This window comes from Episyrphus balteatus, chromosome 1, assembly GCF_945859705.1.
Source record: "Episyrphus balteatus chromosome 1, idEpiBalt1.1, whole genome shotgun sequence".
Lineage (NCBI taxonomy): Eukaryota > Metazoa > Arthropoda > Insecta > Diptera > Syrphidae > Episyrphus > Episyrphus balteatus.
The window spans coordinates 76,114,622-76,139,472 of NC_079134.1; the positions used below are offsets into that span (position 1 = coordinate 76,114,622).

General features: G+C 31.7%; 1 protein-coding gene across 4 annotated transcripts in view; it reads left to right on the plus strand.

Annotated features, from left to right (window-relative positions):
- Positions 1-24,851, plus strand: part of LOC129905219 (fatty acid CoA ligase Acsl3) — a 383,246-nt gene that overhangs the window by 103,049 nt on the left and 255,346 nt on the right. For 3 of the 4 annotated variants that reach the window (XM_055980646.1, XM_055980645.1, XM_055980649.1), the window contains one exon: positions 20,862-20,997. In XM_055980646.1, coding sequence (XP_055836621.1) covers positions 20,863-20,997 — 135 coding nt within the window. In that variant the 5' untranslated portion in view covers position 20,862. Of the gene's footprint in view, positions 1-20,841; positions 20,998-24,851 lie in introns of all 4 variants that reach the window. The other variant, XM_055980647.1, reaches the window with a different exon arrangement.

Sequence of the window (24,851 nt, forward strand, 5' to 3'; positions counted from 1 at the left end):
CTGGAGACGGCCGAAAATAAGAAACTGTTTCGAATTTCAAATTGTATAGTAAATTTTTAAAATTTGGAATTCGAACTGACCTATTTTGCGAAATTATCAAATTTGGGGTGAAAATAGGCTATTAATAGAGATCTTTCTTTCCGGACAAAAAAAGGGCCAGTGCCAGTGAAGTTTTTGGAGATAATTTCTACCCACTCCACAAGCCAGTTTTACTAGGGAACAATTATTAAGTAGCGTGTGCTTAACTAACCAACCTCTATGTAGAGAAGGTGGCGGTATTACTTTTTATTAGGTCTAATGCACCTCTTTCTCTTGAGTATAAACGATCGCTCTCAATATTTTTATATTTTTTACACTAAAAATAAGTAAATAAATTGCAAATAATCACCTTGGCAAAAGCATTTAAATATTTTGATTAATTTAATCAAAATTTGGTGAGTTCATTTAGTTTTTTGAAGTTATTTTGATACTTTTTCGCATATCAAAAAATAAATTTATATGCAAAAAAAAATAAAAGGATATTAGCCGTCAACGGCAATGCCGTCTGCACCATAAGGGCACACGGGGCCCGTGCCCAGGGCCCCCATTTTCAGGGGGCCCCGAAGGAACGAACATTTCTGGCACACATTTATTCGCAAAACATTTTTGTCGTTTTTATATGGCAACCAAACAATTAAAAAAAAGTTTTTTCTACACCTGTACGGAAAATATACGTTTTCAAAATAAAAACAAATTATGTGGCGTTGTATGCGGACAAAATTTTAAATCCAAAAAAAACAAACCAAAATTCAATTTTCCAAAAAATAAGACAATAATATTTTCAAAAAACAAGAAAAATATTTTTTTCCATCGAATGCTTGAGAACAATAGTGGCGTAACCCACATTTTTTTTGAAAAAAGAGCTTTTCATACAAAATTTTGATACAAAAATAGATTTTCGGTGATAGCTACACTCAAAAATAGATGGCACTCAAAAAATCGTTGTTTTAAAAAACCCTGATCTAAAATCTCTGGTGGCTCAAAACTGAATTTAAAGGCTTACGCCACTATTGTTCTAATAGCCTCATTTATTTATAATAAAAACAACAAATTCTCTTCCATTATCTACATTCTTCAACGGTTGGCAGTTGGCACCCCAAACATTTTTTCACTTTGAATTGCGAATTGCTCTCGTATTTGATGACTGGCAATGATTGCTCTCGTATTTTATGATTGACAAATAAAATTCATTATATAACTTTAAAAAATTGATTAAAAAAAAATTAACTTTTCCTTAAAATCCAAAAATAAAAGATTTCTTAATTTTAAAATCAGTATAAACCGTTTTCATTGAAATCGGTTGAGTAGTTTACAAAATCGGTTCTATGACTAGTAAGTTAATAAGGGTCCAAAAAAATATTTTTCTTATTAAAAAAGTGCGGCCTTATCTGCAGCATTACAAGTTTTTTATTTTAAAGCAAAATCGTTTTGAGAAAATTGCAATATCTCGAAAACTTTATATTGGAGATATCTGTTAAAAAGGAGACATTAAAATAAAAAAAAATTGCTCTTGGAAATCACGTACAAATCGTCTGTAGGTATCGAGTTTTACGCAAATCTATCAATCCGTTTGAGATCTTTTTTTTTTTCAATTTTTAAAACTGAAACTTATAACGGATACGGGGTATAATTATTGACAGTATAAAGAGCACAATTTATTGGCAGTGACATAGATTGATGTCCCAAACCCAATGTACGTATTATTGGCACCCCCCTACCACTAGGTGCATACTTTATATGGAACGATATATTGGCACCATTGCCATTGCCTTTTAGGCAACTTATTTTAGTTTTCAAAAGGGACCCAGGCTAGTTAAAGACGGCCCTGGTCAACGGCCGACAAAAATGGCCATTTTGAACTCCTAGAAAAACAATTGGAGTATCTGCAAACGCATGCTACGAAAAAAAATCTTTTGTTTAGATTGGAAGCAAATGATCGACAAGAACAAAGAACCCAAGTGACAGATATTTGTTCCCAATTGTCAAACAAAGACAATTGATGAAGTAAAAGAGGTGAAGTCTTGGAATCCCAAGTTTAAGAACTTTATTGTCAAATTCAAAAACAAAGCAAACACATGTGTACAAGCAACAAGGTCTTTAAAAATACACATCAACTTAAAAATACAAACATATCTGTGCAAAAAGATTTCCCGCCGAACATCCGTAGAAGAAGAGCACATTTGTTGCACGTCCGAAAAATTGTGAAAAAAAACCAAACAATCTTAAAGATGGTGATTCGAGACGACAAGCTATTTATTGAAAATCTCGAGCTTATGTGGGAAGATAGCGTTGGCTTAAAACAAGTTAAAAGCTGCAGATTGAAGAAAATTTGTGAAACTTTTAATTTGCCCGAAAGTTTATTCAACACCATCGTCGCCCTAGTATTGAAGTGCCGTATACGCAATTTTTACATTTTTGGGAAATCGTATTTAAATGTTCGGAAGATAATTGCGAAAGAACTAACCGCTGGTATTTTTTAATATTTTAGTGTGATATATAATTAAAATATGTCTTTTATACACATGTTATTGGACATCTGCAATTCGTTTAGTTTTCAAAATATTTAAATTTTTGTCCAAAATGAGTTTGCCGTATACGCCATGAAAATCAGAAGTTTCTTTTATTCATATACACGTACGTCAAAAAAAACATAACGTACGTCAAAACAATTCTCAAAATGTTCTTACATTGCATGAAAAATTTGACGTAAATGCCAAAATTTTTTGTTTTTGTCAAAACAATAGTGAATATCTTGGCAACGAAAAAAGATAGAAAAAAACGGATAGCAGATTTGAAAAGAGCAACTTCGAAAACATAAGACTGCATACCTAGTTCAAAAAATGCAATTTGGCGTATACGGCACTCCAATACTATAGTGTAAGAGCCCAGAGCAGATTTTGGGAGTTTTTGGATAACCGAAAATGGGTCATATGTATGTGTAGGTAATAGCGTCCTGATGAAGAATTCGAAAGTCTGGCAGGTTTACTTCACGGCATTCACGGTTATATACTCGATTTTTGTGTTGAGTATATAACCACTTAAATTCATATAGAGTCGATAAAGGGCGATACCTTGATTGCAAAAAGTTCGGTCCCAGACGTTTTATTCGCAAAAGTCAGAATATTATTTTTTGCAAGATGTATAATCGCCTGGTGGTAACTCTTAAAAAATCACCACTACCCATTGATAAATTAGTGCCAGACGTTTCAACCACGGCATTACCCCCATCAGACGTCCTTGAATATTCGGGAAATAGCGATTTTCATACAAAAGTCAGAATATTATTATATTGCAAGATGTATAACCGTCTGGTGGTAACTCTTAAAAAATCACCACTACCCATTGATAAAAAAAAAATTAGTGCCAGACGTTTTAAATGCCGTGGATTTCTCCCACCAGACGTCCGTGAAGAGTCCCGAAACAGCAATTTTCATACAAAAGTCAGAATATTATTTTTTGCAAGATGTATAACCGTCTGGTGGTAACTCTTAAAAAATCAGCACTACCCATTGATAGAAAATAAATTAGTGCCAGACGTTTCAACCACAACATTAACACCACCAGACGTTCTTGAATATTCGTGAAATAGCGATTTTCATACAAAAGTCATAATATTATTTTTTGCAAGATGTATAACCGTCTGGTGGTAACTCTTAAAAAATCACCACTACCCATTTATAAAAAAAAAATTAATGCCAGACGTTTTAAACACGGCATTACTACCACCAGACGTCCGTGAAGAGTCCCGAAACAGCAATTTTCATACAAAAGTCAGAATATTATTTTTTGCAAGATGTATAACCGTCTGGTGGTACCTCTTAAAAAATCACCACTACCCATTGATAAAAAAAAATTAGTGCCAGACGTTTTAACCACGGCATTACCCCCACCAGACGTATGTGAAGAGTCCCGAAATAGCAATTTTCATACAAAAGTCGCTATTTCGGGACTGTTCAAGAACGTCTGGTGGGGGTAATGACGTGGTTGAAACGTCTAGGACTAATTTATTTTCTATCAATGGGTAGTGATGATTTTTTAAGAGTTACCACCAGACGGTTATACAACTTGCAAAACATAATATTCTGACTTTTGTATGAAAACCGCTATTTCAGGACTCTTCAAGGACGTCTGGTGGGGGTAATGTCGTGGTTGAAACGTCTGGGACTAATTTATTTTCTATCAAGGGGTAGTGATGATTTTTTAAGAGTTACCACCAGACGGTTATACATCTTGCAAAAAATAATATTCTGACTTTTGTATGAAAACCGCTATTTCAGGACTCTTCAAGGACGTCTGGTGGGGGTAATGCCGTGGTTGAAACGTCTGGCAATAATTTATTTTCTATCAATGGGTAGTGGTGATTTTTTAAAAGGTACCATCAGACGGTCTTGCAAAAAATAATATTCTGACTTTTGTATGAAAATCGCTATTTCGCGAATCTTCCAGGACGTCTGGTGGGGGTAATGCCATGGTTGAAACGTCTGGCACTAATTTATTTTCTATCTGGAGGTAGTGGTGCTTTTTTAAGAATTACCACCAGACGGTTATACATCTTGCAAAATATAATATTCTGACTTTTGTATGAAAATCGCTATTTCCCAAATATTCAAGGACGTCTGGTGGGGGTAATGCCGTGGTTGAAACGCCTGGCACTAATTAATTTTCTATCTGGAGGTAGTGGTGATTTTTTAAGAGTTATTACCAGACCGTTATACATCTTGTAAACAATAATATTCTGACTTTTGTATGAAAATAGCTATTTCCCGAATATTCAAGGACGTCTGGCAAGGGTAATGCCGCGAATAAAACGTCTGAGACCGAACTTTTTGCAATCAAGGTATCGCCCTTTATCGGCTCTATATGAATTTAAGTGGCTTTATACTCGACACAAAAATCGGAAAAAATGCATTTTTCAACTCTCCATAAACCATAGAATGCCGTGAAATAAACCTGCTAGACTTTCGAATTCTTCATCAGGACGATATTACCTACACATACATATAACCCATAATCTGCTCTGGGCTCTCGGTCTACTAGGGCGACGACCTGTCTACCGAGAATCAGAAATGAAGCAATTCACAATGACATTGACAGCAATAGCTCCCAACCAAAAAGTAATGCAAGTGACTCAAAGCAATAGTACAGAGAGGTCGTAGAGAAAAATAAACAAACAGAAAACAAAATAAATAATTATAAGATTGTAGCGTATAATGTACAAATTGATATATCCTGGCTTTCTAAAATATTTGTATTGTTTTGATGTAGTATTATTACTGGAAACACATGCAGAAGAGAACATACTGCAAAGCTATGAGAAGTATTTTTCTGCATATGATTGCCATTGGGGGCCTGCAAAAAGAACATCAAACAGAGGCAGAGCAAGTGGTGGAACACCAACTGCAATAAAAAAAAAAGTGTTCTTTTCTCATATAAAATTGAATCGGTAAAGGAAATGGTGTATACAGGGTGTCCCAAAAGTTAACGTCGAAACGAAAACAGTAGATAGGGTAGGTGGTGACAGTTATCAGAAAAATAATAAAAAAAATCTCAGCCATATATTTTGTGAGTTATAGGCATTTGAAAAAAAGTCGAAAAAATGGTCACCCTGTGACGGTTTTGCATGTGCCGTGACTACAAATCTTAATTTTTCTCATTTTTTTCTTTTGTTACGGAACCTTGAATAACCCTGCTACCAAATGCATTCAACAATTTTAACTTAGCTGCATCAGTTTTAAAGCAAATATTACTTTTTTGCCCAACTAAGTATTAAAAAATTTTACATGACTCTAATTGAATGAACCGTAGTGTAAAAAAAATGCACTACGATGTTTCGGCAAGTTACCTTAAGAGTTGGTGTGTTCAATTCTCTTTTCAAAATGGTATAACATTGTTGAGAATATTCCATAAATAACCGAGATAAAATTTATTTTCTTAAGAAATCCGACTTTTTTATTAGGTAATTTTTCCATGTTATTTAAGTGTTGTACCCTTTCAGAACCTATCAGAATACAAAAACTTAATTTTCTTAAGAAAATAAAATTTATCTCGGTTATTTAATTTAAAATAGATTTAATTTAAAATAGATTAAAAGGCCTTTTAATCTATTTTATTGAGACTCATACAGTTCCAGCGCGTAGTTTTGACGTATAATTAATTTAATTTACATTTTTTTTTGTTCGTTTTCTGCTAAATGTGCCAAATATGATCCAAACCGGAAAAACCAAAATTTTCCGACTTTTAATCAAAAAATTGAAAATTCCTAAAACACGTGTCTTTTTATTTAACAAAATCTACCATATATATTTTTTTCACGAAAAAAAAAAAATCTAGCAATAATTGGGGACTTCAATGCAAGGACTGGGGATATGGAAACAGAAACAACATTTGTAAATCATAAGCCGTCCTCCAAAGATTAAAAAGTAAAAAGAAGGAAAGAAAATTAAAGATATGTGTAACGAATTTAGACTTACTGTATTAAATGGGAGCTCGAATGGAGACAGAAGAGGTGAATTGACATTTATTGGAAAGCAGGGTAGCTCTACAATAGATTACGCTTTTATTGGTGGGGATTGGACGGATATTTTTAAAGACTTTGTCGTTGGAGATGCAACATACTCAGACCATCTACCTATAACCATCGTATTTGAGAGTAGTGATATTCTAACAGATATGCCAAATGAAAAACTTAAGAATAGCAATTACTTACATTGGAACAAATTAAAAAAACACGAATTTCAAGAAAAAATGGAAACAAAACTTCTCATCAAGAAAGAACGGGCAGTGTTTAAAAAAGGTGATCCTAATGACCCAGCAAACAATCGAGGAATTTCTTTTTTAAACTCGGCACTGAAAGCTTATACTACACTGTTGTACAAACGACTAAACACATGGGTAAACTTGAATAATAAACTCAATGAATTTCAGGTAGGCTTTAGAAAGGGATATTCTACAATAGCCCAAGTTAGACCAAAGCAAGAAGTTATTTACATTTTTTTTCGATTTTAGAGCAGCGTTTGATACAATTAATCGAAATGCGTTGTTTTATAAGCTGTACAATCTAGGAGTATCATCAAAGTACGTGAGGGCATTAGAACAATTATAACATTTTCAATGGAAGAAAGGAATCGGAAAAACTGGTTATAAATCGAGGCATAAAACAGGGCTGTAATCTGAGTCCACTCCTTTTTGCTCTCTTCTTGGATGATATTGTAGAGTGTCTTACATGTGGAGTAGAGATTGGCAGCTCAAAAATTAAAGTAATCACGTACGCAGATGACATAGCCATAATCGCTGAATCACCCAGCTCCCTACAGATGATGATAAACAAACTTTTTGAGTACTGTACATCGTGGGGCTTGGAAGTTAACGTCGATAAATCCAAAGTCATGATATTCCAAAAAGGTTCAGGGCGATTAGCAAGAAATGAAAACTGGAAATATGGCGAACACATTTTGGAAGTAGTAAAGAAATATACTTACCTAGGAACGGAACTGACTTTCAACTTAAATATGGAATGCCACTTAAGACCTCAGTTATAGCTATCAGTAAAATCCACCCAGTAAAAAATTGAAACATCAGAAATTTGAAATGCTTTACTGATGAGTTGTTATAGAAATCAGTAAATTTACGTCATTAAATTATATGCTTTTTTGACATTCGCTTCTAAAACAATTTTTTGCCGATCATTTTTACTGATCATTGCATCAGTAATTTTTTTAATGATGGTACCGGAATAGTAAAACAATGAGACGCCATGAGTAAAACGAAATGGATTTTTTTTTTGGTATTTGGAAGTCAGCTGTTCAGTAAAATGAAAATTCATCAGTAAAATTTATAAAATGGATTTAATAATATGAATAAAATTTAACACGATATGTATTGTTTCATTTTGAAAAATATTAGTGCAGATATATTTTCAACTTATTTCATCAATATTTTGCTCAAAAGAAAAGTTTAAAGCATTCAAAATAGTAAAACAAAAGATCAAAAGTAAATAAAGCAAAAACAGCAATCTGTTCAAACTGGAAAAGAATTTTCAGTAGTAATCTTGTAGCTGTAAGCTCGAAGATAGTGTTTTCAATGGAACTGCACAGGCTATCCTCTTGTATGGAGCACAGGTTTGGGGATGTCAGAGGTTTGAAATGATAGAGAATCTACTTCGTTTCTTTTTACGTAAGATTTTTTACTTGCACATTAATACTCCAAAGTACATGTATCATCTTGAATCGGGTCTTCCAACATTGTTCATCTCTTCTCTAAAACTGAATTCAGATTACCTAGTGCGAGTAGTTAAATTGAAGGAATCCAGACTTTCAAAGCTTATTTTACGGTACGCAGTACAGAGGAAAACTCTTTTTATAAAACACTGGACCAAATTAGCAGCAGATTGGGGTATAACGTTCAACTTAGATGAAATTAATACGGATCAATGGAAAATTGTCTTTTTATGAAGTTATAAGGGTAACGGATGAAAATGAAAGGTATACCTTCATAGAAAAAGCACGTGAGTCGACAAAGAGGCAGTACAAAGTTAATTAATCAAAACAATTACTTTGATAGCAGCTATTCCTGTTCCATGATTGGAACAATTTTTAAAATCAGAGGAGAAATGGTAAAACTTAACCTTATGCCACACAGAACCAAAGGAGCTGGAAATTGTTCAGTTTGCAATTTAAACGAGAGGGAAGATGTATTTCATTTTTTTGGCATGTGTCCTATACTTAAAGAATTGAGGCGAAACTTTTTTTTGGAAAAAGCGTTCTTGAAATCGATGAAGCTATGAGCTGCCTAGTAGGTACTAGGGATGTTGCGGATGTGGATTTTTTCACATCCGCGGGTGCAGATGCGGATGCGGATTTTTGAAAGTTAACATCTGCAGATGCGGATGTTTAAGAACTTATATAAAAAATTAATATAAATTAATTAAAACAATGATGCAGTTATAAATAACATTTTTATTATTTGTGTTTAGTGAGAGAAATTAAAAAGAGGTGCATTAGACCTAATAAAAAGTAATACCGCCACCTTCTCTGTATCAGGTCGGTTACACAGAGGTTGGTTAGTTAAGCCCGCGCTGCTTAATACATAATTGTTCCCTAGAAAAACTGCCTTGTGGAGTAGGTAGAAATTATCGTTAAAGACTTCACTGGCACTGGCCCTTTTGTTTGACCGGAAAGAAAGATCTATATTAACAGCCTATTTTTGCCCCAAATTTGATAATTTCGCAAATTAGGTCAGTTCGAATTCCAAATTTTAAAAATTTGCTATACAATTTGAAATTCGAAATGGGATAATTTGCGAAATTATCTAATTTGGGCTCTAGTGAAAACGGACTATAAAATTAACACTTTTGCATTTTTTCTGTGTTTTGCCTACAAAAATCAGTCACAGATCGTTACTCGATGTGAATCCCATTGGTACGTGCCATTCCTCGGCTCCACCCAACTTCTTTCTTCTCGCAGCTTCTTTGCATCCGCATCCCCATGAAAACCCGCATTGATTATTGCGGGTGCGGAGGCCGATGCGAATGTCCCAATTTATGCGGGTGTTCTGCATTTTCGGATGCGGATACGAATATTCGCAACATCCCTAGTAGGTACTACAAGGCAAGTTTAAAATTCGTAAATAAAATCGAAATCGAGATAACAATCAGACATGACATTCCAAGACTATGCATTCAAAATATTTATTCTTATTCAATATTTTAATATTCAAACAAAAATTTTCGCAAAAAACTAGACTTTTTTGTAGGTTGGGTTGAGTCAAGAAAACAAAATTGTATGTTTTTTTTACATTTGATAGTTTTCAACCGTCTTCCAAAAAGGAGGAGGTCTGTATTTTTTTTATGTTTGTTACCTCATAACATTGGACTGGGTTAACTAATTTTGATATATCTTTTGGTATTCGAAAGCTGGTGCCTACACCCTAGAATGCTGCCCCATTTCGTTCAGTTTTGACCATAGAATCCATAGTTTCGGTCAATAGAAGTCGGTTTTGTTTTTTTGATAAAAATGATAAATTATTGAAAAATCTTTTTCAAACTCAAAATTAAAAACAAATTATATTGCAAACAAAAATTTTTGAACTAGTTTTTTGTTTTTAATCCGCGGGCACGGGCACTTATAAGAAAAGAATAATTCGTTATATCAGTGAAAAAAAAGCTATTTAACTCAAGGTTAATCCAATACTGTGCCACTTTATTGTATACCTATAAGACTCTAAATGTTTTGAAAGCATAATCACTACTTATGTAGTTACATAAATCCTTGAAAAATTAGTTTGAATTTTGTTTTATTTTTTTTTTTTTCAAAAACTATTTAATAAAACAGCTTTTATTAAAACAAAATAAATGACTTTTTTGGCTACAAAAAGGAATAAAAAGCACATTATTGTATGTGAAATCGTTGATTTTTCATTACTTTTTTTTCAAATTAATTCCCCTGTATTTTATCACTGCTCTTAGCCTTTTCAAGCAATGGTAATTAATTAACAAAAACTTGAATGAGATGGACAAGATTTATTGATATCCACCCGTAAGAACCATAAAGACTAAATTGATATTTAAATCTTTTTTTAAAACATTAAAATTATATTTAATGTACACCGAAAAAAAAATTTGATAATAACAGCTATCAAATTAACATTTTTCAGTGACAAAAGTCGTCCAACAATTAAAATATCAATTTTGATATTTTATCATATCATTTTGGCATTTTTTAATTTCAGATGGGATAGTGAAAATTTCACTTTGATAATTAAAATATTATTTTGAAATTTTTTTAAGTTTAAGTAGATAGTGAAAATTTCACTTTTACAGTTAAAATATCAATGTTGACTAGATTTTACGTTTTAGTTTTTTTATAATGAAACCTATTTCTTTCTTTTTCTTTTTTATTATTTTTATTATTTTAAGTGTTTTCTTTCTTTTTTCAAAACATTAATGAAAGTGAATATTCTTTACAAAATAGTAGTGATATTATTTTTTCTATTACAGGTGATATAATTGTTTGGTTATTTTCTCCCAAACTGTGTGAAGTAAAATCCTTTTGCCGATTAAATTTTCTCAGCAAATCATACATTTTACTTCGAAAAAACACAAAGCGCCTTTAAATTAGTACACATTTAGAATTTTTTATTTAATATTTTTCAATAATTTGGAATGAGAAATTGATATGAAAAAATGATAATAAAATATCAAAAAAAAATTACCAAAATGTGACATTTAAATATCATCCTGATAGTAAAAATGTTGTTTTGACATTTTAAATATCATAAAACACATTTTATAGAGCATTTTTGGCTGATATTTAAAAAATGTTAATTTGATATTTAAAAAATGTTAAATTGATATTGGTTTTTTTTTTCGGTGTAACAAAAAGAAGTTTTTTTTCTTGCAGTTAAGTTTTCGTCTTTTTAAAAGAAGACAGTTTAACGGTGAACTTCTTTTTTCTCTTTTTTTTAGCTACCAGAGCTTCCAATTTCGCACACGGGCGGTCTTGCCCCAATCATATCATATCTGATGTTCTTTTATCTTTATGACTCCTTCTTCGCAGAAAATACTTTTGAATATTCACTTTCTATTATAAAAAAAAAGGAAAAGTTAAAAATTTAAATTTTTTCAGTCTTAAAATTCAACTGACTTTTGACTTAAACAATAACAATTTGATGAAAAATTAAAAAAATTACCGTAATTTTCGGCGTCTTAACCGATCTTGCTAAAAGTTACAGACGAGATCGATCGTACCAAGAGGCATCTATTTTATATTGCAAGTGTTGCCAATTTTATTTTTTTTTTCATACAACATAGTACAAAAACGGTCTTGTCCCCATAGGCGGTCTTGCCCCCACTTCCCCTATAGACATACACCCCTATGTTTGTACTAAAACGACAAAAAACCACTTGCTGTAGGAGCGCCAATTTATTAAGGGTGATAATAAATATAATGTTGGCCTTTAACTTGCAATGAAGCATTACAAAAATTCCTTAACAAATTCGCATTCGTCATCAAGTAAAAATTACAGGTTACCCAGAGACGTCGAATAGTGAACATCGATCAGTCTGTCCCCAGTCGTCGAGAAGTTAACAGCCAGTGAAAACTGTTAGATACTGGCGAAAGACATTAGATACCGGCGCAAGCCGTTTGAGGCTAGCGAAAGCTGTTTGACCGCCAGTGAAAACTGTTTGACACCGGCGCAAGCTGTTTGAGGCGAAAGCTGTACGAAGCCAGTGAAAACTGTTTGATACCGGCGCAAGCTGTTTGAGGCGAAAGCTGTACGAAGCCAGTGAAAACTGTTTGATACCGGCGCAAGCCGTTTGAAGCCAGCGAAAGCTGTATGAAGCCAGTGAAAACTGTTTGATACCGGTGCTAGCCGTTTGAGGCCAGTGAAGGCTGTATGAAGTCAGTGAAAACTGTTTGACATCGGCGCAAGTCGTTCAAGGCCATAGAAAGCTGTACGAAGCCGTATGACCAACGCGAGCCAGCGAAAGCCGTGTGACCGCTAGTGGAAACTGTTTTGATTTCCTTTACGATCCTTTCGATACCAGCGAAAGCTGTTTGATGCCGGCGGAAGTAGTTTAATTGAAAACCTCGGCCGTGAGAAATCCATGTAAAAACCAGTACCTGAAAGGCAAGATAACCCGAAGTCCGAATACCGGAGTACCAGAGTACAAGAATACCAGAAAGCCTGAAACCAGAAACCAGAAAACCGGAAGCCGAATACCAGAAACCTTTTAAATAAAACCAGATTAACTTGTATATTAAAAATACTTTAACTTTGTTTAATAAAGCCTTAATTAAATAACTTTAGAAATAAATAAAGAAAGATCTATAAAACTAAAGTGAATTCTACTTTTTGTGGGCTATAGGTCTTTTCTGAGTTTCCTATCTGTATCAGACGATGTTTCAGGTATGAATATACCTTTCTTCAGGACTCTATACATAAAATTTCTTAAAAATAACAGATAAATACTAAATATATATACTTATAATATTGTTTTTTTTATTTTGTTGTTTGGTAAAATATTTTAAAATCAATAACAGAAGTCTTGAAAAAGACGTTTCTTATCATTGAAATTTCAAAATGTTGAAATTTAATTATTTTACAAAACAAATCTTATCTAAAATTTTAAGTTAAAAAAGAGACAAAATTTAATCTAACATATTTCTTTGGGCATCTGACTATAAATACTACTAAGTCCGTCACAATCTGACCTTCTATTAAAAGTATTATCTGTATCTAAAATGTGTAACATTTGTAGTAACATTCATTTACTATAATTACTCTCTGTCTGTAATATTTCTATGATATTGAAATCTGATGTCCTTCGTCTATAGTCTATACAATGCAAAGCTTACGCTGTTTTTTGGGAATTCCCACTATTTATATCTGATCTATGACCAGTGATTCTATTCTTTAGTTTCTGCATTGAATTACCTTCATAAACCGAATTACAGTGATTCGTTCCATCACCTAAACACTTTGCTTGATTTTTCATTTTTGGAAAAATCGCCTTTTAAATTTGAAAACAAAGAAGTACTTAATGTTTTTGCTGATTTAAATGCTAAACGAACGTTTTCTTTATTCCTTATAGGAGCGTTTAACATTCTATTTGAAGGATTTGGAATTAATAGAACACTTTTTTATGAAAACTGTGTAACATTTGTTACTAAATTTGCCTGAACCACTGCGGCAAAGTGCTGATTCAATAATGTTCTAATTATATTTAAAGGAAACGAATTGGCAAAAAAGGTATCCGTGATTATTTTAATTTTCTTTTGACGAAAGACAATGTCACTGATATCTAATACTCTTTTTATGAATTTTGTTGCCGTATTAATTATAACTTGTTTAGGCTGTTTGGAATTATAATTAATGAGACGACCCGAAGATGTTGGTTTCTTATACCAATCAAATATCATTTTGTTGTTTTTTCTTATTACCATTACTAGTCCGGTAATTTTAGGCATTTTTAACCCCAATCTGCGGAAAAATTCCTATTGGGCTGAATTTTGGTATACATCTTCGTTACGGCGTTGTAATGAAGATGTGAAAAATCGACATTGATATCGTGCCGGCGGCGTTAGAAGTTATAGAGGTCAAAAGAATCAGTTTTTCGCATATATCTCGTGATCTGTTGCTCGTAGGTCGTAGGGGTCTGTAGAAAAATTGTTCGTCATAAAATTATCTACAAATATTGCCTTATGCATTTTTCTGTATCAACCGTTTTTGGAATAGAGCGTAGGCATAATCCATAATGTAATAATAGGCTTGTTTTATTTAAGAGTGTATAATTTTGTTTTTGAATACTGAAAAATACATGTGTAAGCTCTTTAGTTTTTTATTAATACGTTTTTATAAGTTTCAATTGTAATTGACATTCAAACTAACTTATTAACTAATGACTAACTAACTAACTAGCTAACTAGGGGGGGGGGGGGGGGGGGTTTGTCATGCCAAATTTGAATTAAAAATATTACAGTTTGTTCGTTTTGCATATCGAATCGAGCAGTTCCGAAGAGTTCTAAGAATAACCAAACAAAAATATTGTGTAATTCGTTTGCTTTTGTTTAGGGTTCAACCTTTAGTCTAACCAGTTAGTCCTTAAAGTACAGTGTAATGCATAGGGATAGGATTTTCATACACTTAAAAACGAAAAATATGCGCTCAAAATATACTCTTAAAAAAAAAAATATGCACTTTAAATATGCTTTAAAGGCCACATGAATTTGTAAAATATCAATATTTCTTTAAAATTATAAAAAGATTTAACGTAACTTTTATGAAATCTATATACGAAACCATTTCCGAGTTCAAAGATGTAACTTTTTGGAAATATTGGGGGTTTTCTTTAAAAACAATAAAAAAAATTGGCGAAAATTTACTCTTAAATAATCCAATTTATCATTTGAGCGTGTTTTTTATGAGTTTGGACAACGTTGATTTGCCAGTTTTGCACAGCATTTGCTTACGTTTTTGACTTTTTTCCAATTGACTTTCAGTCACTTTTAGTCAAAAATTTTAAGCGTGAAATTTCGTTATTTTTGCCAATTTTTTTGAAAATATGCACGAAAAACATGCATTTATTTCCGAAATATGTCAAAATATGCAAAAAAAAATGCTAATAATTGATTGCCATTTTAAAGGAAATATCCTGATTCGTGTACATACTTCGTTGCCATGCTTCCGAGGTGTTCCTAAAAAAACATGCATTTGCATGGAAACCCGATCCCTAGTAATGTACAAGTCCTTCGATTCAATAATTTGCCTTTAAACAACTCTGCATTGTTTTCCGCTAGTCCAGAATTATTTTATAAGTTAAAATAAAAATCATTTTAATTTAATAACACTGGTAACTTTCGAATTAATTGTCTTCCTAACCTCAGACAAACGAATCGCAAAGTTTTTCCAAAAAAATTGTGTTTGAAAATATAATTTTTTTTAAATTTTGTTTTAAAATTGTACGCGAATTTTTATTTTTTTTTTAAGACGAGGGGGTTACAGGATTCAAATAGGTACCTCTGTGAAAATAGTAAAGACCAAAAAAAATATTTTTGTCGTAACAGAAAATATTAAACAAAATTATGCTAGTTTTAGGGTAGATGTTTTTTCGAAATTTCAAACGCCAATACTAATTAAAGAAATGCTTTAGATCACTCACTAAGGATTTTACAATTTTCGGCTCTGATTTCGTCAGCTTTGAGGTATTTATCGACGGTTTAAAATATAAAACATATTCAGTTATATTTATTAGATTTTCTTAAATTGATTATCGAAGGATATTTTAAGTGATCTAAGCTTGCTTAAAATATTTAATTTGCCTTTAGACAAGCTTGCTTATATTCTTATCTATTTTATCGGTTTAGTCAATATTCATACAAAATTCTACAACACAGCTTAACTTGTAGCCTATCAATGCCTTATATTATCGAACGAATCAAAATAATCCTAATCCAGCACAGCGGTTGCTAAAAATATCCCCAAATATAGGAAAATAGTTGGTTTGAATACCGAAAAAATTTTTCACTTTTCATTTTCGTTCATGTTCTAAAACTTCGACATTTTGCAAATCACATAACAATTTCTTGTTTAAGTTTTGTATACGCCGTTGGTTCGACGCGATGTTTGGAAGAGGATTAAAACTTTCTGCTAAGATTTCATTACATAGTAAGTTATTAAGTTAGTTAACTAGTAAGTTAGTTTGAATGTCAATTACAATTGAAACTTATAAAAACGTATTAATAAAAAACAAAAGAGCTTAAACATGTATTCTTCAGTATTAAAATACAAAATTATACACTCTTAAATAAAGCCTATTAGTCAAGATATGGAAGTTGTCCATTATTTTCATACTCAACTGTAAACTGCATTTTCGGATGAAAAGAATTTAAAGCCCTTAGAGTAGAATTAACATGACTACATTTCATGATTATAAAATGTCATCGACATATTTTGTTATTATATTCGGCTTTATTTGAATTTTATCAAAAACTCGATCTTAAAAATCGTTTTTTTTTCAATCTTTCTCAATATTTTCTAAAACAAAAGTATAGTTTTTCTAGACAATCTCAAATAATAGGTTTCAATCTAAATAATTGCATTGTTTGAAAAATAGGCTACTTTTTTTTCAAGCAAAGTGTTTAGGTGATAGAACAAATCACTATCCTTCGGTTTATGTAGGTACTTCAATGCAGAAACTTAGGAAAAGAATCACTGGTCATAGATCAGATATAAAAAGTGGGAATTCCAAAAAAAAAACAGCGTTAGCTTTGCTTTGTATAGACTATAGACGAAGGACATAGACCAGATTTCAATAACATAGACATATTACAGACAGAGAGACATTATAGTAGAGATGCCGCGAACATTCGGCCTCTATTCGGTATTCGGCCTATTTGGCCTATTTTTCTGGTATTCGGTATTCGGCCGAATAGTTTAACTATTCGGCCGAATACCAAATGGAGAAGAAAAAAGACATAAATTATTATACCAAAATGTGTGTTTTATCAAAAAATTGTAATTTTAGTACTTATAATCTATTAAGGGCGAGTTGTGGTGAATGAAAACTATTTGTTCCGCATTTGTTGGTAGTAAACGATTACGTTTATCTTCGTAGACTATTCCTGCTTCGAAAAATAGTCTTTCGCTGTAAACACTTGTCCCAGGAGACGAAAGGTAGACTTTGGCAAATGTTGTAAAAATTCGAAATTTTGTAGTTTGTGTTGACCACCACTTGTATGGATCCGCCGCCATTCGATCTGGGCGAACAGTCCTATTCATGGTTACAATACGATGTTGTTGGGAATTTTTTAAGCCACATCTATTCTTGAGATAAAGTATACAATTTTTGAAACTACCAACGTTTTTTTCAAAGTGTCCTTGGCCGAATATTCGGCGGCCGAATATTCGGTATTCGGCCAAATCAATGTTCGCGGCATCTCTACATTATAGTAAAAAAATGTTACTAGAAATGTAACACATTTTAGATACAGATAATACTGTTAATAGAAGGTCAGATTGTGACTATTTATAGTCAATTTGTTCAAAGAAAAATGTTAGATTAAATTTTGTCTCTTTTTTAACTTGACTTTTTAGATAAGATTTGTTTGTGTAATTCAAACAAAATTTTTGAATTCTTATTAGTCCGGTCAATTTAGACATTCGAGGTTACATTAATTCCCAGCAAGCTGAAAATTGGTAGGATTGTTGTTAACACCATCATAAATTAAATCTAAAAAGTCCTCATCGATCCGAGGTCTGGAAAAAAATTTACGGGGGGTCAAAGGTCACAAAAACTGGTTTTTCACGATTTTCAGCAAAACGGTAAGTCTTATCAAAAAATTTTCAACGCAAGAATTGTAGACCAGATTATTATATTTAAAAAGTGTCATGACACTTTTTTTCCTAAGACCCACCGTTTCTTAGGTATAACTATTCAAAAAGTTGAAGTTGATTTGTAATCGTCATAATCTGGTCTATTCTGAAAAAAACTCCTAACTGAAAAGTTCCTGAAATTTTATTATTTTTTGAGCTTGATTTTTTTTCTTAAATGGTTAAGAATACGGGGAAAGCAAAAAAAAATGGAAATTTTCGCCATTTTTTCCGATTGGGGCCCTTCTCCCGAAACCATTTCCCTAGGAATTTTTGTTTAGATTATGTCTGAATATATACAGGGTGTGCAATAGAAAATGGACAACCCTAAAACGGCTGATAGCTACACTTATGACTGTTCTAAAAAGATATAGAAAAAAAGTTCTATGGCAACCAGTTCATAAAATATTGGCTTTTTTTCGTTCAGTGTATTTTAAATTTTATCATCTTATGTTTTCGTTCACTACAACCACGAATATATGAATTTTAATTATTTCTTTTTTTTATCATTTTCTACAATAATTGTATGAGTACATAAAAGCTTTAAGAACTGCAAAGCTATTGCACATTTTTGTAAAAAAAATTTTGAAATCTGTTTTTTGATGCAAAATGTAAAAAAGTATTTTATGAAAATTTTTAAACACCTGTGGTATAAAATAAATCTATAGAAACCTAAGTGGCCAACTTTCTTAAAAATATTCCCCTTAGACGAGAACTTTCAACTTTCTTAAAAATATTCCCCTTAGACGAGAATATTTTTAAGAAAGTTGGCCACTTAGGTTTCTATAGATTTATTTTATACCACAAGTGTTTAAAATTTTTCATAAAATACTTTTTTTACATTTTGCATCAAAAAACAGATTTCAAAATTTTTTTTACAAAAATGTGCAATAGCTTTGCAGTTCTTAAAGCTTTTATGTACTCATACAATTATTGTAGAAAATGATAAAAAAAAAAGAAATAAGTAAAATTCATACATTCGTGGTTGTAGTGAACGAAAACATAAGATGATAAAATTTAAAATACACTGAACGAAAAAAAGCCAATATTTTATGAACTGGTTGCGATAGAACTTTTTTCTATCTCTTTTTAGAAAAGTCATAAGTGTAGCTATCAGCCGTTTTAGGGTTGTCCATTTTCTATTGCACACCCTGTATATATTCAGACATAATCTAAACAAAAATTCCTAGGGAAATGGTTTCGGGAGAAGGGCCCCAATCGGAAAAAATGGCGAAAATTTCCATTTTTTTTTTGCTTTCCTCGTATTCTTAACCATTTAAGAAAAAAAATCAAGCTAAAAAAATAATAAAATTTCAGGAACTTTTCAGTTAGGAGTTTTTTTCAGAATAGACCAGATTATGACGATTACAAATCAACTTCAACTTTTTGAATAGTTATACCTAAGAAACGGTGGGTCTTAGGAAAAAAAGTGTCATGACACTTTTTATATATAATAATCTGGTCTACAATTCTTGCGTTGAAAATTTTTTGATAAGACTTACCGTTTTGCTGAAAATCGTGAAAAACCAGTTTTTGTGACCTTTGACCCCCCGTAAATTTTTTTCCAGACCTCGGATCGATGAGGACTTTTTAGATTTAATTTATGATGGTGTTTACAACAATCCTACCAATTTTCAGCTTGCTGGGAATTAATGTAACCTGACCCCTTTATTTTAGTCTAATTTGACCGGACTATATCAAATAAAATAATTAAACTTCAATATTTTGAAATTTAAATGATAAGAAACGTCTTTTTCAAGACTTCTGTTATTGATTTTAAAATGCAATTTTTTTTTCCAAAGTTATAGTAATTTAATACCAATGTCATTAATTGCCCATTCTCCTTTGAATTTGCTAATTTTTAATGGACGTTCGGTGGCCATTAATGAAATTGGTATTAAATGACTATAACTTTGGAAAAAAATTGCTATGGAGGTTTGGCTCTATTGCATTAAGAATGTGAGATATTGCAATATGAGTATTTTTAATGCATCTTTCAGTGTGTGAAGGCCAAATTGAATTATATTTTTATTTTCAATTTAAAATATAATCCTCTATTATTTTCCCTCATTAAGAAATCAATCTTGAATATCCAATCAATAGAACTCATAATATAAGATTTTTAAGCCAACAACTTCGAGATTTAGGCCGTGTGTGAATTGCGTTAAATAGTTAACACCGTGTAAAATTTTTGACACTATTGAGGTGAATACAAAATTTTCAGCTGTTAAAAATTTGTTGGGCTGTGGGACCTGGTTAAAATTGAGTAAAATTTTTTTTCCAGATGGTTTTGTTTTGTTTTTTTTTTTTATTAAAATGGAGTAGGTATCATGGCAGAAAAAAGGCAGACAAAATTTTAAACAATAATCCTCAATAGTGTCAAAAATTTTACACGGTGTTAACTATTTAACGCAATTCACACACGCCCTTAGTTCGAGGGTTTTCAAACGATTCAAACTAACAAAAAAATTAATAACAAAACTCTCAAAATTGGCTCAACATTGTTTTTTTTTTTAAAGCTTACAGTTTGAGTTCTATTGGTTGGATATTAAAGATATAGGTCTTCAGGCTCAGGTAAAATGACAGAGCATCATATTTTGCACTTAAACACAAATCAAAATGTTACATCATTGAGACAATCTAAACAAAGTGTTAAATGCAAAAATGCATTTTATTGGTTTCGGAAGTACTTCACAAGGATAAAAATTAATTAATGAAGTCTTATCCCAAATCCAGTCGCACGAATAAAGAATTCTGTTCAAAATGTCAAGGACTTACTCTCTGTTGAAAAAGCTAATTTTCTAGTAAAACCAATTTTCCATTTAATTAGAGCGGGGCCCTTTTAAACAAAAATTCAAGATAGAAAACTGGAAAACACTAAGTTTTTTTTTACTTAATTAAGCAATTTAAACTAATTACTACACTCAATAATAGTTAACCGTTTTTAATTTAAGGATGGATAGTTTCTGGATTCAAGGTGCAATAGGTGCAATTAATGTGATAACCCTAGTTTACGATATCGTGACACTACCTGTTTATCTTGTTTTGCAAAGACCATGGAAACGAAGACAGGATGCAATAAGATTAAAGGTATATGAAATAATTTTTTATTTGAGTTTTTTTTTTTATAAATTTAGAAGGTGATCCCTTCAAGCAGGAAAACAGAGTTCTGTTTGATTTCTCCATTTGGACACGCCATTTAACTCACACATTTACATCTTTTTGTATATGAACAAAAATTCGAAGGAAATCGAATACATATGCGGCTCCGAGGTGATTATAATCATAAACAAAAATTACCAAGACTGGAAACTTTCGTACGTCTCTCCCCAAAACCCTTTTGTGTACAGTGCTGTCTGTGAATATATGTGATTGCCACCACGTTGGTAAATGACGTTAACACGGACACATTTATAGATTCACGACATTCACCACACATTGGACACGAACACAACGATAGGCTCACGACATTCACCACACCTCGCAGCTTGTAGGCAAACGTCAGTTCACCGCCGAGTTTCCAGTCTTGGTATTTTTTGTTTATGATTATAATTTCCATACTAATTTGGGCCGCCGTGAGACCCGTTTCGTAGTCGAGGTCGGACTCACTTCGGAGCCGATTCGGACCGAGGTCGGACGCGTTTGCTTGAAGGGATATGATTAATTAATTTTTGGTTAACTAATTAAAGCTGAAACACAATCACGCTTCAGGGCGTCGCTTCGTTGCGTTACGTTGAGAAATCCTCAAAGCGCGCTTCTGTCACTTTGACTTTGAACAGCTGCACAGTGGTTTGGGTTGTATGGAGATGGCGTCATAATTCAATAACTTCAGAACTACTTGTTCAATAGGGATGAAACTTTCAAGCATGATATAAAGTCTCAAAAGAATTCACCATATCAAATTTCCGCCCACTGACACGCCCACTCACAAAATTTTTTTCTGTTTTTTTTTGTTTTATTAATTTTTTTTAATAGTATATTCAATTTTTATTTCAAAATCAAACTCGGAAAAGTAATTCTCATGTTAAAAAAAAATACAATTAATTTTAAAAATTCGAAATTTCAAAAAGTCAAAATTAAACCTTTTTTTTCTGGAGAACTTATATTTTCTATGACGGAATTGAAATTTTGTAATTTTTTCTCAACTATCTCCCCACTTTTTACTGCCCAAATGTCATAGACGTTTTTTACACACTACAGGCAAAAATAGATAGTACCTAAGGAAAATTAATATAAAAACAAAAAATCAAAACGGCTCAAAAAGGCTCAAAACATACAGCACTTAAACCTCAATTGCGCTACTTGTGGTCGATTGTGGGTGCTAAGATTATGTTTTTCTAAAAGCTGACATATCATTCTTTATTACAAACAACTTTTTTTGCTTAAGTTAGGTTAAGAACTATTTTAAAAGTTTACTTGAAGATTGACAAAAATAGAAAAAACGCGTAAATGGTACATGACTCTACCCACATAAATATAAAATCAAGCGTTCAAATATGACAAAAAAATAAATAAAATAATCTACACACCTTCCTTTTGTAATTCCATTTCAAAAAAATATTGATAACTTCAATTTTATAAAAAATAAAAATACTTGAATTTTATCAAATTTATTAACACCTGTTTTCAACGAAAATTGAATAATCTGTTCACTTTGAAAGCTAAAACAAAATAGATATCACGTGACTTGTAAGAAAAAATGTATGCAGCAGTAAATATTGAATTATTATTTATTAGAATAAGTCACTTGGGACAGAAAAAACGAACTTTATTTTTTTTATTTTTGTCATATGGGCGAAACCACAGTGAGCTGATTGCAACATAAAATCTGCTGTCAAATAAAAAAAACACAGTCACTCACAAAATTATTGGGCCAAGTCTTTATCTTGATTTAATTGTGGAAAAATGAAAAAGGATATTAATGTGTTTAAAAAATGCATAGAAATTTGTTTATTCTTTAATCCTATAGTTATAAAAACAAAACCAATCAAAATATATTGTTTTTAACAATAAAACTCAGTCTAAAACATCATTACATTTTTTTTTGTTTTTAATACGTAAATTGTTTTGATTTAAAATATCTCGATGTCGTTTTTTTGTGCAAAATCTATATAGAGAAATTAAAAAACACACATAGTTTTGCAATAATTTATTTTTTTTTGTTCACATTTGGCGCAATAATAATGTGGGTGACTGTAACTATGTCTGTTAAATGTCAGAAAGCGAGCAAAAGTTCAGTCTGGTTGAACTTTTGCTCGCTTTCTTACGTTTCCTTACGTTTGTCAAAAAAAGCGTACGTAAGAAAAGCGTCATTGTGTGAGGATACACAGATTTCCTATAGTTGAACTTTTCGCAGTTGTCAAAATCGACGGCAAAGCGTGATTGTGTTTCAGCTTTAACAATTAGGCATATCTAGTGGAACTTTATTAAAATTCGAAGTTTTCCGAATATAAATATTTTGATGTATAATGAAAGGTTAAATTCCATACAATGAAATGTTAACAAAGAAACAAAAATTAAAACTGCATGCGGCGTTCAGCAAAGTCATGAACATAAGATTAAAATAAGCAAAAATATATTTAAAGTTAGTTGATTTTTTTGAGTGAAACTAATAGTTATGTATTTTATTATTTATCAAAGCTAGCTGGACAAACATTTTTTTGTATTATTTTTTGGTATTCTATTATGATGTTACCACAAAAAAAATGTGTTGTGTCTTAAAATGGAAGAAAATTTAATTTTGTTTCAAGACCTTAGGCCCTTTATTTCAATTATTTGTTCTGACTTCGTCAAGCGTTTTAAAAATGTATCCGGATGTATCCTTCGTGAAATGGTGCTTAGGACCTCGATCAATATTCTATTTATCAGAATCCGTTAAGGGTTTTTGTGAATAGCTGCGGCCCCCATACAATATTTTTTTTTTGTTCAGATTTATAGGCCAAAAACGTATTTTCGATATTTTCAAAAATCGTAAATCAGATTTTTTTAGACTCCTTATGATAATATAAGACAAAAAAATTAAATAAAATTTTTCGATTTCTAGCTTCGTTTTCGAGATATAGATAGTTTTGATAAACAACTCCCATAATCGATTGCTCGATGTCGGCTCTTCCCCACCTATTTTGTACATTATGTACTCCGATGCCTCATATCGGACTTATAATTAGATATATATATCTGAAAATCAATAAGGCACTTGTAGAAATACATATTTAATATAATTAAACTGGTTTTCATAGCAAAAATTAAGTGTACTTGGAACCACGAATTTAGTTCCGCTAGATTGGCAAAATTGCACACTGTGCAGCGGTGTCTTTCACATATATCCACTAGAGTGACCGCAAGAAATCGATTTTTGAAGTTTGGTCGGGGGAACCCCATAAAATGTTCCGCCTTTGCAGATTTTTAGATAGCCAAAATTCCAGCTCGATTGGATAAGTCTAAATGGTGCCGAAACACACAGGTAAATTTTCCCAAAAACATGGCCAAAATTATTTTTTGTGTTTATTCAATTTATAATTGCATGATTACATAAAAAAAAGATAATTTCCATAAAATTCACCATTTTTAAGTAAATTTACACGAAAATTGATAAAAAAGAAGCAAAAAATGAAAAAAGTCGTTTTTTTTACTTTACGCCATAGGGTTTCTTTCATTTGACATTTAATAATACAATATTTATACATTCAATAGATTGAAAAAAACACAGTTGAACAGTCGTTATTATAAATAAATAAATAATGTAGGCATAGATAACAACTATATACATAAATAAACATGAGTGTGAGTTTGTATGTGTGTATATCATTCAATGACTTGTGAGTTGTGAAACTGTAACTAAGTCTGCTTGCTCGATCTCTGGTTCTATTAGAAACTGAAGTACTTCAGAGGGAAACGCATTTTTTGTTTTAGGATTTAGTTTTCTCAAACCACTTATTAATGGG